Source organism: Peromyscus eremicus, chromosome 11 (assembly GCF_949786415.1).
Source record: "Peromyscus eremicus chromosome 11, PerEre_H2_v1, whole genome shotgun sequence".
NCBI lineage: Eukaryota > Metazoa > Chordata > Mammalia > Rodentia > Cricetidae > Peromyscus > Peromyscus eremicus.
In genome coordinates this window covers 48,132,375-48,150,388 of record NC_081427.1, presented here as the reverse complement: position 1 = coordinate 48,150,388, position 18,014 = coordinate 48,132,375, and the positions used below count along the sequence as shown (strand labels likewise).

General features: G+C 40.2%; 1 protein-coding gene across 1 annotated transcript in view; it reads left to right on the top strand.

Moving 5' to 3' along the window:
- The window catches only part of Adamts6 (ADAM metallopeptidase with thrombospondin type 1 motif 6), a 214,305-nt gene extending 197,462 nt beyond the window's left edge, over positions 1-16,843 (top strand). The window contains exons 22-24 of the mRNA XM_059276387.1: positions 2,887-3,063; positions 5,034-5,190; positions 15,577-16,843. Coding sequence (XP_059132370.1) covers positions 2,887-3,063; positions 5,034-5,190; positions 15,577-15,686 — 444 coding nt within the window. The 3' untranslated portion in view covers positions 15,687-16,843. The remainder of the gene's footprint in view (positions 1-2,886; positions 3,064-5,033; positions 5,191-15,576) is intronic.
- Positions 16,844-18,014: the final 1,171 nt, after the last annotated feature.

The following is an 18,014-nucleotide window of genomic DNA, read 5'->3' as shown; positions in this document are numbered from 1 at the left end:
AGAAAGAAAGGCAAAAGAGAGAAAAGAACACAAAGGTTATAGCAAATCATCATTAAAAAGAGAAACAAGAAGAAACTTTTGCCAATGGGTAAAGTAGGTTCATTTCACATTGACATCGCCCTTTGGCTTTCAGATGAAATAACCAAAGGCAATCCCCTTGAAGAAGGAAACCTTTAAATGATGTCTGAAATGAAGCCTATCAGTAAACTAGATGGTGTCTTCTGCATTTAATTGCAGACTGATTATACTGAGACTTCTCTGGAATTTTGAATCTATCCAGCTGATCTTTGAAGTGATATTCTCAGACGGCTTTAAGAAGCCCAGAGGCTCCCCTGGGGCCTGCCTGCCATAGACATGCATGCTCAGGACACATTAGTCGTAGTTCTGATACCTTGTTTACAATAACTGAGTCAAAAGCATAGGAGAAAGAAGTGCTGGGAAGTGGGGTGCACGTGTTGGGACTGGCGCTTTAGAGAAAGCATTAGTAGCCGCTGTTCTTTCTCCCCAGATGACCTAGGAAACTATCTGGGCAGAGCATAATTTAGCAAGTGCGGACATTGCTGTCTAACTGAACGCCATCTTCATTGCCACTATGTTTTGGCCAAGAGGGAGGAAATGGCTGTTGTCTGCCATTCCAGTTTATTTAGCAAAGGTAGACTTTGCTTTCCTTACTTACCAGGAAGCCTACCTTTCCCCTAAATGCGTTAATGAAAGGAAGGATAAATAGCACCAAAAAGCCAGTGTGTGAACAGCTGAAGAGTAAAGCATAAGCCCTGGCCTCAGAGGAACAGAATTCTCATGTACGAGAAGGTAGCTCTGGAGAAGAGCAGGCAACATTCGATCTCTTTTTAAGCCAACCTTTACAAAACTGTATCCTGTTTTCTTTTGACACACCCATGAAAACTCCCCTGCTCTTTCTGCTCCCTCCTCTGATTGCATGATCAGAGGAATTGCTAGGCAGTTACACTCTGAATGACCCTGTTCTGAGTGGTATCCCCCTGCCTTTAGTATTTTCTTAGAAGTGATTTTTTTTATTTAATTTTATTATCATGCCTAAGTAATACAATATTTAAAGACCAGAGTTGACAGTCAGGCTATAAACATGGAGTATTTGTGGCTAGCTCTGTAAGGCTGAGACCCAGTGCAGTCATTGAATAAGAATGTGTGAACACTTCTCAGCTTTTGACTAAGATCAAATGGAATAAGAATGTGCAGAAATGTAGAGTAGTTCCCTCTATCCTTAGAGACCCCTAGGAGATGCCTTTCCTCTGAAGTTCATAAAATGTGTTGTTGTGAGGTAAAGGCAGGAAGCAGAAGTATTAGGAAGCAATAATAAAATTTCATGTGGGAAATAATATTTGCATGAAATGTGATTCATGGTGGTAGAAATGGAGACAAGTCACAAAAATAAAAAGAGCTGAATTAATGAGACCTGGTGGGTTATATGGGGAGGTTGAGGCAGTAGCAGGGATACAAGGGTGTTGATTTGACTATGAAAATGAGTAAGAGATCAAGATTTTTGTCTCTGGATTTTTAACTCCTAACCCTTGCTTCCTCTGAAGGGATCTTAGAAGAACTGCATGTTGTCCGTCAAAATACAATTTGATGAGTCTTTTCTAAATTGGAGGGAATGCATTCTACTACTAGATTCATTGTGATAAAGAGATTGAATCCTTGATTTTTTTTCATCTAAAAAAAAAAAAACTTCAATATTCTTCTCCTTCTCTATGTCAATACACCAGGCTCAAAGACCATATCTAATAAAACCAGTCAAAAGTCAATGATGATAAAGCACACAGGAATTTATTTCCTATGTCCAATCTCATAATATGTAGCATTAGCCTTGTGCTTACATGCCTGTCTCCTAAATAAGAATACAGGCCTTTTGAACATGGTTACTCTATTTTCTTTCATGTCCTATCCTTCAATTCCATGCTATCGAGCAGTGGTTCTCAATCTTCCTAATGCTGCAACCCTTTAACACAGTCCCTAATGTTGTGGTGACCCCCAACCATGAAATTATTTCGCTGCTACTTCATAACTATAATTTTGCTACTGTTGTGGTTTGGAGTATAAATATTTTTGGAGATAGAGGTTTTTCAAAGGGGTTGCAACCCATAGGTTGAGAACCACTGCTATAGAAGATCGGGAAATATGTTTAGATGAAAGATACAAATAACAGCTCACACATGTTTGTAAATCCTCAACTGACTGAGGGAAGAAGAAAATTTGGAGGAAGGGTCCAGAAAACTGTAGAACTTCAGTCAGCCACTGCAGTAAGTAGGTGACTTATAGAAGCATCTAGAGACAGGGGAAGGCAAGGATTTGTGACATAGGAAGAAGCGTCGTTTTCTCAGTATGAAGAGCAGACACCCGGTTCTTATGTTTGTGACTTAAGGACAGGGAGACGTCCAGACGTATTCGTGCAACAGCCCCTTGCTGCAAACATGTATTCTTGACTACCGTACTGTGGAATAGTTGATCTACTCCACCACCAGCTTTCTCCACAAAGACACGTTCTTGTGGTCTACTAATAACATAAAAGTTCCCTTTCAAGACTACACCCAGCAAGTAGGCTTCCACATTCCAAAACTCAGCAGACTCTTATCACAGCTGAAGGAGGCCAAGGCTGGGGAAGAATGGAGGAATAAGCCTATCCCTAATAAAAGAAGAGAATGTTAGCCAAGAAAAGCAAACATTGAATTTAGTTCTTAAAGACCTTAGGGAAAAGATTAAAGTACTTCCCCTTACACTGGTGAAGGAGCTTCATAACTGAGAGCTTTTCTTATAGTGTGTATTGTATACATATGCACAGTTACTTCAATAGTCTCTTCACATTTTCCTGTATTTAAACTGTTGTTATTCAATATTTGTTTTTATTTCCAGTGTACTCCGAAATGTGGTCCAGGATTCAAGCATCGGATTGTTCTGTGCAAGAGCAGTGACCTTTCTAAAACATTCCCAGCTGCACAGTGTCCAGAGGAGAGCAAGCCTCCTGCTCGCATCCGCTGTAGTCTGGGCCGCTGCCCTCCTCCACGCTGGGTGACAGGAGACTGGGGCCAGGTATGGAAGCCAGACTGTGGGATCCTTTGAGATATAAACCTGAGCTCTCTGACTTGACCACTGTGAGGGCTCCAGACAGGAGTATGGAAGCTCATGGAAATCCAAGTATGAGGTTTACCTGGGGCACTATGCAAGCAGGCATGGAGACCAGCTATGGATACATACCCTCTTAGCCCCATTTTTCTACACCTGGAAACAGTCCACTCTATTGCTATCATGATTATTGCTATTGTTATCATTTTGAGACAGGGCCAAAACTCTGTGTGGGCCATACTGGCTTCAAACTCACAATCCTCATGCCTCAACCTGTAAACAGGGATAGTAGGCAGGCACTACCCTCCAAGGCCCAAATATTCCAAATTCACTTGTTCTTTGGATCCTACCATTTCAAGTTCAAAGTCAAGTGACTCAATAAACAGAAGTGTAAACAAGGCACAGCATTCCAGTCCTAGTTCTCAACTAATTCGGTAGCCAATCAGTTAATACCAATGTCTTAACTTTCCCACTCATAAAGTGGATAATTCCTCCTAACCTCACAGAGAAGTTTTGGGGGCCTTAATTAAAAGAGTGATGTGATTGGTAAGATACAAAAATTAATGCTTATACTTCAAATTACTTTTCTCTAATGGATACTGTGGATTAGGAAATAGTATACAGGACTTTTGGCATGTGTCTTATGTATTTTATATCAAACTCATTTTAATTTCATTTTTCAATTTCTACTTTTCTTAATAATAAGATAATTTAACATGTATTTGTTGTATGTGATAGAGGCACTGGGGATCAAACTCAGGTCGTCAGACTTGGCAGCTACCCTCTTTACCCACTGAGCCTTTTTTCTGGCCCAGTTCCTATGTTCCTTCCTTCCTTCCATACACACACACACATACACACACACACACACACACACACACACACACACACACATATATATATATATATATATATATATATATATATGGTTAATTTGTGTTATCTTGCTATTGGCCATACTATATATATATATATATATATATATATATATATATATATATATATTTTAAAATGTGAGACCATTCATGATAAATGAATATAATTCTGGCAAGTAAAAAATAATTTAAAAGAAAACCAAATTGGTATATTTTATGTAAGAGGGAAATTAAATACTGTTCTTCTAAACATCAAAGAGGAAATCTATTAAGCCACGTTAAGAAAATAATACTCAGCTATGAGTGGTCACTCATATCTATAATCCCAACATTTGAGAGGCTAAAGCAGGAGGCTCTTGAGATCAAGGCCAGCCTGCACTTCATACTGTGACTCTTTAATAATATTATACAAGCTCATTTTAAAATTGTTGTTTATATTATTGTGTGCATGATGTGTATATACGTGTGTGCACTTGCCTGTGACACAGTGTGTAGAGGCCACAGGACAATGTTCCACCTTTGTGTGGGTTCCAGGATTAGAACTTGGGTCATCAGGCTTGTGGGCTCAGAGCTTTGCCCACTGAGCCACCCTGTGCAGCCCTTGAGTTCTTACTGACTGGCCCAGTCACCACTGCTGTACTGACTAACATTTGATCAGATCCTGAGTGCTCTGTCAGGCCATCAGGCTGTATCTGAACACCTATAATAAACAACAGTCCAGAGGCAACTCTGGCCTGAGAATCGCTGAGTATTTACTCCTCCGTAGCATTTTTCTCTTTACTCCCTTGTTAATTCTGCCAACCTTGTTTGGAATAGTTATGATAGCACAAGAAATTACCATCCATTGTCTTCTGAGTACTATACTGCTTCAGTTTTCTAGGGCAACAATGCAATCCTTGAGTTTTGAAACCAATTCCATAGTAAAACAAAAGAGTCATACACTTCTCAATAACAATTGCATATGGACTTTAAAAGTTAATATGTACAATAATTAAAATAATATCTTTATCTGATAAACATTGTGAAAATCAATACTTTGTTTTTCTCTGTCTTTGGATTTAGTGCTCTGCTCAGTGTGGCCTTGGACAGCAAATGCGAACTGTCCAGTGTCTCTCCTATACTGGACAGGCATCTGTTGACTGTCCGGAAACTGTGCGGCCTCCGTCCATGCAGCAGTGTGAAAGCAAATGTGATAGTACTCCTATCTCCAGTACTGAAGGTGAGTATCCCTCGGAAAGGGCTTGAGTCTCTGCCTCACCGCTGTCACAGCATTTGAAGAGTCTCACAAGGCACAGTTCGGGTACAGTTTGTCCCAAGCCTTTATAAAAGCTGTTATGTGTGCCTTCCTATCATCAGGAAAGCTGTTCTATTATGAGTCTTTCACTATGTGTTTAACACTAAGCCACCCACCTTCTGGAGTGAAATTTTCCTGTCTATAAAGTGAGATGTCAGAGTGGCTATCTCTACAGTCATCTTTAACTGTGTTCTTCTGGTCGACCTTCTGGCAGGCTGACACACATGACTTGCCACACTGGCCAAGTTCAAGGCTAATGTGGGGTACATAGTGAGTTTAGGCCAGCTTAGGCTACAAAGTGAAACTCTGTCTTCAAAAAACCAACAAAACAAAACAAACAAAACAAAAAATAAACAAACAAGTAAAAGTGGGAAACTTTTGTTTCTTTTTGGAAATGACAAGGAATGCTACTATCAAGAGTCAATGTAAGCTAGACATGGTGGTGCACGCCTTTAATCCCAGCACTCAGGAGGCAAAGGTAGGCGGGTCTCTGTGAGTTCCAGACAGCCAGGGCTCTGTAGAGGGTCCCTGTCTCAAAAAAACCAAAAGCCAAAACAGGCAAACAAAAAAAAAAGTGTTAGTTTTTATGATACATATAATGAAATCATATATTTGAAACTGTGTATTTTAAATGCCAGTTTCTCATTGTAGAGAAGTGAAGAAATAACTATATGAATGTTGATAAAGGAGGACAAGGGTCCTCCTTGAAATTTATTTATCTATTTATCTATTTATTTGTTTGTTTGTTTTCTAGGACAGAGTTTCTCTGTTTAGTCCAGGCTGTCCTAGAACTCACTCTGTAGACCAGGCTGGCCTCAAACTCATAGAGATTCACCTGCCTCTGCCTCCTGAGTGCTAGGATTAAGGGTGTGCACCACCACCTCCCAGCTTTCTTTCTTTTTCTTATACACTGAGAAATCCCTTTATTAACAGCAGATGCTAGCAAAAATCCTGAATTTTATCCTTCATTTAAGTAAAAGTACTTTATCCATGCAGGCATCATTCAAAATGTCTTGAATGATACAATGTGTGAGATTTCAGAAGTTGTCCAGAATACGAAGATAAATATGGCACAGTCAAAAGTTCAGGCTTCCTTCTTATATAAAATTTGTGTACAGGCTTACCAATAGCATCTGAACCCATGAATTTAAATTATTTAAAGAGACTCAGCTATATGCTCACTTAAGAAAAACATAAATATAAAGTCTGATAATTTGTTGGTAATTTTCTGATGAAAATGAAATGCTTATAAACCTCTTCAAAAGAAATATGTTCCTTTAGTCAGCTCTATCCAGTGTGAGGATGTTCTGAAAATTGTTTTGAAGTTCCTTTGGGGTTTTGTTTTGAGGAGGAGGAGGATCTTGTGGGACATGTACAGAGGCCTTGCAACTTTGGCAAAGGTCTGTTTATCTAAGCCTCTGCACATTGCGTTTGTTGTAATGTAGGTTACCTTTTAGAGTAGTATAGACAATCCTACATTAATTTAAAATCATAACTTTATTGTGCAAACCTCTAGCTCTGGTGACATCTACTTTTGTTGTTGTTCCTATAATAAGATACATCCTGGAAATTTCCATTTTTTGAAAAGAATTCAAAATGTATAGCACACAGAAACAATTTTCTTGAAAATAGATATCTTTTAAGTGATCTTAATTTTAAAAAAATCTCTCTTCTATGAGGCTGTGGCAAACAACTTTCACTCATAAGTTATTAGCAACCACTTGGGTTTAAGAGGTCTGGGCTTTTTGTTTTGTTTTGTTTTTTTCTTTTTTTCTAGAGCTGAGGACCGAACCCAGGGCCTTGCACTTGCTAGGCAAGCGCTCTGCCACTGAGCTAAATTCCCAACCCCTAAGAGGTCTGTTTTTTATTTTAGAATTGGAAGATGAAAGGTTAAGTGAGAGAGAAGATGGAACTAATCCATTAAACTACTCTGCATATTTGATCCTTTAATTCTATTTCTGTCATATACATAAACAATCTTTCTGTATTGTATGTTTGTATAATATCATATAATCTTTACAATAATCTTCTAAGACATATTACTCCCAATAAAGAAACTGAGGCATAGAAGCACAGAGAGATGGTAATCTTCTCAGATCACAAGTCTAGGAAGCAGTAGACACAGAGGCAGGGTTTGAACCCATATTGGGCAGAGCCATGAAGCATGTCAATTTCCACTGTGTTTATATGCTATTCTTTTTTTAGCCCATGCTGGTTCGGTACTCATGATCTTTTTGCGACAGTCTTCCAAAGTGGGATTATAGGAGTATGCTTCCACTTCCAGTTATTTTTTTTTAATTTAAAAAGAAAGATATATTGTACTATGTGAAGCAGTTTATTAAGTTCTAAGGGAGGCTCAATGAAGATCAATGACTTTAACCTTTTGGTCAAGGCAGCCTGCATAGACTAAGCTGTGAGCCAGCTGTAATGTATCGTTGGCAAAGTCAAAGGTGTACTCAGAAAGTGAAGACAGTATTTGACCCAAATCATAAGTTGTCACTGTCTTACGGTTTCTATTATGTAAAGAGACACCACGACCATGGCAGCTCTTACAAAGGAAAACATTCAATTGAGGTGACTTACAGTTTCAGAGGTTTAGTCCATCATCATGGCAGGATATGGTGGCATGCAGGCAGACATGGTGCTAAAGAAGGAACTGAGGGTTCATTTTGATGTGCAAGTAACAGGAAGTGATCTATGACAATGGGCATAGCTTGAGCATAGGAGTCCTCAAAGCCCACCCCCATGGTGACACACTTCCTCCAACAAGGCCACACCTACTCCAACGAGGCCACACCTCCTAGTAGTGCCACTCCCTGTGGGGGCCATTTTCTTCCCAACCATCATAGTCACCCCCAGGGAAGGGATGGGCAGATGCCACGGATGTCAAGAGAGGGTTTTACACAAACATAATAACTTTGTTTGGGGGTTAGATCAGAGAGATAAGATGTGCACCTTAGAGAAATCAGAAGGACCAGTTTCTAGTTAATAATGGAGAGTAGAAAGGACTGTGCTTATCAGGAGAGTCAGGCTCCATTAACTCCCAATGAGAAGCTACTGGAAGGCAGTTTAGCTCTGCCACTCCAGAGTAGTTTGAGGAGATCTCTGGGATCTAAAACATAGCCCTTATGTTGGGTTGCCATGGATAAAATGGTCTGTAGTTAAAACCTTGAGAATTGTTTTAACTACCAAGGTTTATGGTGGTTAAAACATGTAATGTTTAAGACATGTAATGGCCGCTCACCTACTCAATATTTTATTATGAAAATAATAGTTTCAAGTACACAATGAAGTTGAAAGAATTCAGTGAACACCCACCATCTAGAGTAAACTATTACATTAACATTCTAGTAAACTTGCTTTATTTTAGATATAATCCATTCTTCAAGGTGATAGGGGTTTTGTTGTTGTTGTTTTTACAGTTTTACGTATATACACCTGCATACTGATTACTCTCACTCCCACCTCCCTACCAACCCTGCTTACTCTCCTCCCTGACAAATCTCTCTCACATTCATGTCTATTTGTTTTGTTTCGTGGCCCACTGAGATTAATCAGGGCCATATGTGTGACCATGGGTTTGGAACTGTCCACTGGAGCCGGGTCAGCTCAGCAGATGGTACGTAACTACAGACAGTGCTTTTTAAAGAACATACTCTATCCATCCTGCCGTTAATCCATTGACTTGCCAGACCCTGAGACTTACGGGAGGGGTACCGCAAATTCTGTCCACAAAGGGAGCATAAGGTAGTAGGGACGGTGACCTGAAGACTAACACGGTGAGCAGCATTTTAGCAGAAATATAAAGATGCTTCTCAAGTGCACAGGGAATATAATGAACAGAAGTGCCACTGGCATAGTGAGCTGGAGCTGGGCAGTGGGGGCTCTAACAGTTAACCAAGGAGATGCTGGGATGTAGGGTCTTTCTGGCTGAGGCAAGTATGTGCAGTCATGACAGACTTTGAGTAAGATAAAAAGTATAGACACACAGAGATGAGAAAATGGAGGGAAGTTTAAGCCAGTCAGAGACGACAAGAGGAAGAATCAGGAGGAGGACATCAAGAACTGAAAGTAGTGAAAGGAAATAGGAGAAGAAAAGGAGTAGGGCAGGCTACTATGTCCAACATCTGCTTTCGTTCCTTTCTTCCTGAAAGCATCCAGTGAAAGGTTAAAACTTCATAGGCAGGATCCTGACAGGCTTGACAGGCTGCCACTGTGAGGGTAACACCACATTGCTGCCAAGAGTGAATTATAGACAGACTGGGTACCACTGCATTTAAAATACCAAGTTTTTCAAGTGCATATGGCAGCTGGGTCCAGCCCATTCGAGCAAACCTGAAATTCTACCTCCAAATGCCATTTTATTCATTGTTCATGCAGTTTCAGGTTTCCTCATGGTTTTTTTGGGGAATCTTTTCAGCTTCTCAATAGCACAAGCCACCCTGTCATCTAGTATTTGCTGCTGACAGATCATGATTCATGGTATGCCATGGGCTAGTAATTAACCTAGGAAAGCTGTGGGTAGTAAACATTGGTCTATCAGCTTGAGATGTCATATGGTGGCTTTACTGGGTCTCAATTTCCCTCAGATACACTTCTCTGAGACAGTCTGGCCAGCTCCATAAATCTCATAGCAAAATCAATGAAAAAATAGCTATAGAATTTAGTCCTTAATATGGAATTTGATGTAGAAAATCATTGAGAAGAGCAAGAAAGGTCATTTGAAGACTTCAATTTAAAGGAGATGGGAAGGCTGGGATTTTTTTTTTTCCTTCATCACCTCAAGGCGCTCCTAATCCATTTAGCATTCAATTCATATTCCTGCCTGTTGACTTTAGAGGGAACCTGGATTGAAGTTGGGATTATACCAGCTTGAGGTTGAGTGTGGATGGCATCCAGAGATAAGACTGAGGAGGAGGGGGAGAAGGAGCACAAAAAAGCAATAGTTTGTGTTAATTTGAAATCAGAGTGACCTGCGATGGTGGTGTCACTTTGTTTTGGAAGCTTGTTAGTTCATCCCTTGCTGCCTAAATGTACCAAGTGCCAACGGCTCTAGTAGAGTTTTATCTGGAAGGTACCCTAACACCAACCCCTGTGCCACATGTCCATGTACCCCTTTGCTCTCTCATTTCTTTCTGGGCTCTCCATTTCCAGAGTGTTCAATGCAAAATATAAACTTTAGATGTCCAACTTACAGTTCCATTTACTATGCTCTTCTGAATCCCCCAAAGAGCTTACAGGTATGGAGGGTATGTAGTCTAATTATATTCACTCTGCCTGTACTGTATACATGCTGATTGCTCCAACTTGTTCATGAAACTTTCTTTCATTGGGCATTCTAATTCATTCCCATGATACAAGTAGACAAGGTCTGCAATGTTTGATGCACTTAGTGCAGGAGCATTATCCTTTGAGGAATTGGTCTTGTATTATTTGAACCAAATCCAGCTTTATAGTCATAATGAATCTGAATCCAAGGGATCCTAAATCCATAGTCTCTGTTTAATTTTGAAAGCATATCTTCTAGGTCAGTGTTTTGAAAAACACCTGGGAGAAACTCATTGACACACCAATAATAAGTACATTCATATATTTTCTTTGAAGTTGCTTATCTAATTTTGTTATTCAAATCTACAAAAATCTATATTTCCAGAATGTGTGGCAGGTTACTTACAATTCTAATAGTGGATCTAGTTAATATAAAAAGAGTTTGGGAGCACTCAAATCAGTTATTCTCACTGTAAATACTTGATGACAGTATTTCTTCAGGGCTGGGATAAGGTATAAAAAGAAGAGAAACAAAATGTTTCCTCATATCCACACAATGAGGACCTCACACTCTTCCAGTATCCCAAGCAGAAAAACAATGGAAAGCACGTTTTCCTCCCAAGAGCATACTTGGCTGGTACATGATGATATAGGAAACAGAATCAGACTCCCTCATCTTAAACTCTGATCTTCTGCCTCAGGTTCTACGGTTTCAAGGCAACAGAAGAGTAGCCCCATGCTAGTGCATCTGTCTGTGGTGAAGAAATATGATAGTTAAGACCAAATCTTTAAACAGACAAGTCCAAGAGACATTAGAGCCTCCCCTAAACCTGAAGAATCCATTTTAATACTTTCCCTAGAATATTTATTTGCATGATGCAGAGAAACTTTTTAAGTGCTAACTGAAGATCATTCAGAAATTAGAACACATTTCTGTTGTGATTTTTTTTTTTTATTTCAGTGGGAAAATGATTTTGTTTGTTTGTTTTCCACAAAAGTCTGTCTTACTGAGGTATATATAGTCAGGCCATATGGTAGAACTTTTTTTTCTTTTTTAGAGACACTTCCAAACTCATTTCCATAGTAGCTGGATTAGTTTACATTCCCAGCTGTGCCTCTCCTGGGTGTTTAACCAAAGGACTCTGAGTCAACAGCACAGCAAGACATGTACATCCGTGTTACAACAACTCAAGATAGTTAAGTGATGGAACCAACCTAGGTGTCCACCTGCAAAGGAGTGAAGAAAACAGGGATTTAAAAAAAATCTATAACAAAAAACAAATTTATGTCGTATGGAGGAAAATGGATGCAACTAGAAATAATCACATTAAGTGAATTAAGCCAGTCTCAGAAAGACAAATACCATTTTTTCTCATTTGTGGTTTGCAAATTTCAAATAGATACATAAAATCATTTACATTATGTGACATGAGAACAGAAGCAAAACTTTCTAGGAAAACAAAGGAACTAAGGGAGGTTAGTGAAATGGAGGGAGATAGATAGAGAGGATATGTGTTTAATGCACATGATATACTTGTATGGCGATGTTCTTGTGTAGCTCAATACCTAATACAGTGAATACACAATGGAAATTGTTTTAAACTATAATAAGTTAGCTGTATGATATATTAGCTCAAGATTAGATGAGAAGAAACTGTTTCATAATTTTAGCACATTTTGAGAATGAGGCAGACTAGGAAAAGGTGTAAGTTTTATAATTAAGATCTCTCAAATTTATCAGCAGTGTATCTTGACAAGACCACCTCCTCTTGCTAAATGAGATTAGCAGTGCTGAGGTAGGAATCACCAGTACCTTTAGTCCTGGTTTAGATAGTTTGGAGAGTCTATTCAGCTTTCTATTATAATGGGATTTTAAAACTTTTTATATCTATCATCAATTATTTACTCATGTAAGTATGATGAGAAAAAGTTGAGAAGGATAATTCAGTCTACTTTGAGTGCCTATGACCTAGAAATGGCTTCCTTTTCTCCTAAACATTTCTCCCCTTCTCTAAGAAATTAGGTCAAGTTCTCAAAAGTTAGAGGCCCTGACTGTGATACCCTATAGGCTGGTCTACCACTGTCCGCTGGAATACTGACCTACATAGGCAGATCTACCACTGTCTGCTAGAATACTGACCTACATAGGCAGACACAGTTTCATTTAAATCTCACAATGCTGCCAAAACAAGAGTGGCTTTGCAGTCAGACAAACTTGAGGTTTGACCTCAGTCTTTGTAGTGACTAGCTCTATAACCCAGCATGGGTTCCAAAACCTTTTTGAGCTTAAGCTTAGCTGTCTATGTAAAGCTGACATTTCACATACTTAAAAGGATTAAATATAAAGGTATAAAACTGCCTAAGGTTATGTCTGACATAAAGGAAGTGATTGATAAATTACACTTTTTAATGCTGTTACTAAATTAAGCTTTTGTGGAGTTAAAAGACTGAACAAATACAAAGCCTAGTTGTAGCTGAGCTTTGGTGGATGTACTTTCATCAATCAAATGTGTAATGAACTGATATTTCTAGTCTTGACCATTCCTAGAAGGCAAAACCAGAGTAGGAACTGGATCTTCCACCTGGCCCTGCTTAGGAGCTCTACACAAGGATGATGTCCTGAGTAGCCTAGGTGTCTCATCATGGTCTGCATCCTGAGTCTTGGCCATCCTCATCACTTGCCCAGGTCTTTCCTAGCTCTTGGCTGCTGGCCCCACCGTGGTCTGCCTGCTCTGTTTAATAGCTCTCTGTTAATTTGCTTTCTGCATAAATGTGTAGCCCTTTCTGGCAGCCGGTGCTCATCTGACAGATCTCTGAGAAATGATGTATGATGGCTGCTGTCAGAGGCTGATGAGAGGGAGCAAATTGTGTGCTTACTGAGCTGAATGCCTTGGCCAGTGTTTTCCACTGTATGCATTACCTTACACATACCTTGCCAATTGAGCAGGGCTTGACATGCATTTCATTTCTGAGCTAAAGTGCTGAAGTATTTTAACAAAGGCCACGTGAATGTTAGAGCAGCAGAGCCAGAGTTCACCCCCGACTCACTGTGTATTCACTCATAATCAGCTCCTGCCTTGCTAAGCTTGATCCTGCTCCTAGGGACTGATGAGTTTCTGCTCCCAAGCAAGTTAGTTGAGAACTAACTTAGCAAGGGTATTAAGAAGCTCAAAGGGACACCCTGGACTAGTACCCACCCACCCTCTCACTCCCTGCTGATGAGGTATAATGCAGGGCCTCGACTTGTACAAGAAGATCCAAATTCTCCATTGTTTATATCTGGGTGGGTAAAGAGAGAAGAATTTTAAAATATCCCATTTTATTCATTATGCATTTTTTAAATTGGTTCATAAAGTCTAAATCTAAGGGTAAAGTGTCTGTGAATTTACTCACAGATTGCCCAATCCAGTGACTCTCCAAAAATGGAGTAGTGATTCTTCCAATAAAGTTGTGACCCAGAGAATATTGCTCTCTGTTAGGTCTCCAAACTGATTTATGTCTTTGGGGCATTATTTTCTTAGTAGTAATTGAAATACTGTATCTTCATTGAGTTTAGCATGTAACCTCTTGCTTCCTTTCCAAAATCAGGCAAGAAGGGCCACTAGTAAGTACCTACCAATGCAGTAGCAGTAATTCCATCTCCTACACTTACTGTCTCCACTCCACAGAAGCAGATGTACCGGAGGGTTTATTATCTGCTTTTCTTCTTTAGTGTGAAGTCTCAAGATGTTTTAATGCCCCTCCTCACTATGTTTCAACCCAAACTTGTTTATTAAGATGCCTAGTATAAAATTTTCGATATCTAAATGTTGTTCTCTTTTGTATTAACTCTTAAGTAGGGGGACAAAACAGTTGGCAGAGTTTGTATTTCTAGAAGGGTTCCTGTTTCAAATTTGAAGACTTCTGGAAGAGCCTTCAAAGTGAGAGCCTAAGACTGGACCTCACTCTTTAAGAAGAGCTGGGAATGCTCCCCTTATTTTGTGCTCCATTTCCCATGCTTATCACATACAGGAGACCTTTGGAATTTGTGCAGATTTCCAAAGCCAGGACTAAACAAGCAAACAACAAAAGTAATTGTTACATTGAACTGTACCCAGGCCTACATGAGTCTGACTTGCCTTAAATGGTTTTCCCATGTTGCTTCAATATAATCAGGTGGAGAAACGAGAAAATGTAATTACTATGTTGACAAGTATTTTAAAATCCCCAAATAAAGTGACCATAATATGAGAGAGGAGTCAATTTTTGCCGCAGTGGGTTGAATTGATGGAAGAGGAAGGTGTGGCTCCTATTAATCAAAGGGCGCTGTGGTCAGTCCTCCATGGCTACCAGCCCCAGTGGGGGATGGGGAAAGACTCATTCACTCACCGTCTGGTTGCAGGAACTGCAGACCACCACTGTGGCAGTTCTAGAACTGAGGAGAAAACACCCACGGGAGCAAAGAAGGCCATGCCTCACTTCCAAATTAAGACAAGACAGTCCTCCATGTTTCCGTAGCCCGCAGACTGCTGCTCTTTGAGGCCAGCCCCTCACAGCTTTCCTCTTTGTAGAGTGGAGTTGCTAAATATAGCGCACTGCTAACAGTTCTTTTCATGCAGAGGTCCTTGGGAGACATGTGGACTCTGGTATCAAACAATGCAACTCATGTTTGATTTTGGATAACCTTACATGTTGAATAAAATAACCCTTGAGAAAGAAGCAATAAAAGCACTGTAAGAAAAATGACTCATGTTTTTAAGATGTCTAAAGTGATCACTCATCCCAACAAATGGTAATTCTTTCAAGACACAGTGGGCATGTACCACACTTATAAAAGTCTGGAAGAAAAGCCTTGCATTTTTTTAATTGTGTTAAAATATATCAAAAGAATGTTTCTGTTAGGCTGTTCCAGACAGTGTGCTTAAAAACAGAAATAAAATAAAAAAAGTCCCATGGACATACAAGTGAAGGTGGATTGGCCAGAGGGATCCTTGCTAACCAGGCAGGCATCTCGGCTTGTTTATGTGACTCTAATTGTTTTCAATTTCTGCCTCTATTTGTTAGAGTGCAAAGATGTGAACAAAGTGGCATATTGCCCACTGGTGCTGAAGTTCAAGTTCTGCAGTCGAGCATACTTCAGACAGATGTGCTGTAAGACCTGCCAAGGACATTGACCCACAGAAAGCTAGCGAGTCCTGTCACTTCGTCGTGGAAACGCGTCCATCAAAGAGAGCCACCCAGAGGATGAGGAGCGATGTCCTTACAAAAGCATTACCCTGTGGAAAATGTAACCACTGGTCAGCCCCAGCTGACAGGATTTCAATATTATTTTAACTTCTGTGAAGTGGGATTTATTGATCCAAAGTGCTGGACACGGTATTAGGAGGGAATGCCAGATTTGAGAGATCCAAACAACGCAGGGAGACTCTCTTACTGTGGAACGTTTGTGTTCTTTCGAGTAAATCTAATAGCCTGTTTACCTCCTTGGACCATTAAGATAATTTTTATTATGGCCTTAGCAATGACACTGAATCCATTTGTATTTAAGACTGTTTAAAATGTAGTTATTATGACTTGGTCAACAATGGAAGTAGAGGAGATTCAGAATTCTGAAGTCATAGCTTAAAATATTTCCTATACTTTATCTCACCACAGTAGCAGCACAATTTAAATTATAAAATGGGCTTGGAACTGTAATTTAAGAAACAGTTATAAATCAAAAGTAATGAAAGTTTGTATTATTTTTCTTTATCACACTTGATTTCCTTAGGACTAACCCCCTGTTCTGAACACTGCTGTGAGCCATGTATAAAGCTCTATTAAACTGAACAGCGAGGGACTTGGGTTGAAGCCGTGCGGCCATCCATTGCAGCTGTGCGAGTCTATAAATTCAGTGCTAAGAGACTGTGGCCAACTTGCCATTGTGCGAGTGAAGCTGAGATTTCCATTAAAACTTTAAGAGAAAACCATTTCCATTTCATGCCGAAGCCAGACCTAGGGTATGGCAGAGACTGAAGTACCAGGCCCGTCGCAGCCATCCCACAGGATGCCTTACTTCTTGTTTGAGTCACCGAACTCCTTAGTGTTTACATCCCTACCAGCCACAGATCAGCTCTGCCCGGTTGGACTGTTGCACGCATGCTAAGCTTATGGAGATGATGCCATGCAAAAGACAGGCTGGCTTAGGAAAGCCAAGCGGGCCCTTTTGCAATTTGCTGGCAATACGATGGGTTCCAGATGTCCCTTCTTTGATATGGTAGAAGGGCATTTATTTATATGAGAGCAAGTGTGTACGTGTGTGTGTGTGTGTGTGTGTGTGTGTGTGTGTGTGTGTGAGTGCAGGTGCTCCCGAATGTGGGGACAGATGAGTTTGCTTGCATATAAATGTGCTATTTCTGTGAGTTTTAAAAGTAGGGAAGGATAACAGCCAAAGAAGGAAAGCTCATGGAGATCACAAAGTAGAAGTTTAATAGTCACCCAACCAAGTAACAGTTATGGATATTCTAAATGGCAATTAAATGTGAAACCTGGTTTCCTGGGCAAGTCAAGTGCTAAGATCACTTCTGACTGAATTGAGGAGACTAGCTTAGGTCTTCCCGTCTTTCAGCTTCACAACTTGCCATCAAAAGACTCTACAGCTAGATTTTTTTTTAAGGGTACTTGTTTATTGATACTTTGTACTTGAACACTTGTAGCTTGTAGCAGGTCTTTGGTGACTGTGCTTTGTGTCTAGCACACCTCCTTAGTCCTTCATGTATGTGCACGTATGTGCACATATGTGCCCCATGCATACACCATCATCTGAAACACAAACTAAATGGCTACTTTGTAACAAAGAGAATCTTTTCATTCAAGAGGATGTCTCACTTATACCTACCATTGTGCTCTGAAATTACACTTCAGTGGGTCACATATGTGGTGACCTTAGAAGAAACACAGTCACTGAAAGCCTCCTCAGCTTCTGGCTTGCTGTGTACAGCTGCCCGGGATGTTACCCCACACTCCAGAGTAACCAGCCACATACTGTCCCCTGCTTCTCTCTCAATACCATCCCCAAGTTTTCCAGAGGAGGCTTTTAATAAAACAAAAACTATTGCCAAGACCTCCATCTAACTGCCCCGAGAAGACCAGCCCAAGTGTCATGTAGCCATTCCATTAAAGGAAGGCCCATGGAAGCCTGGCCTAGACTTGAATTCCCTTGGTCCTTTTCAAGGGACAGTTAACTTGGTGCTAATGTGCCCTGGTGAAATAAGGAAGACTCAGTGATTCCTGGGACAGTTTAGACATAGGCTTGCTGTCCAGATCTGATTGTTACCAACATAAATATTCGCTCATGCTTTTATTTCAAGAAGACTTCTTATAGTACCTGTAAGAAGCTGTATTTACCTCACTGGGAAGCTAACATCACAAGGGCTGTCCCCCAGGTACTGTGCAGGGCCTGCCTCGGCTGCTGCTGAGAGGAGAGATCAGCCCGTGTTCCCTCCAGGACATGCGCCGCCAGC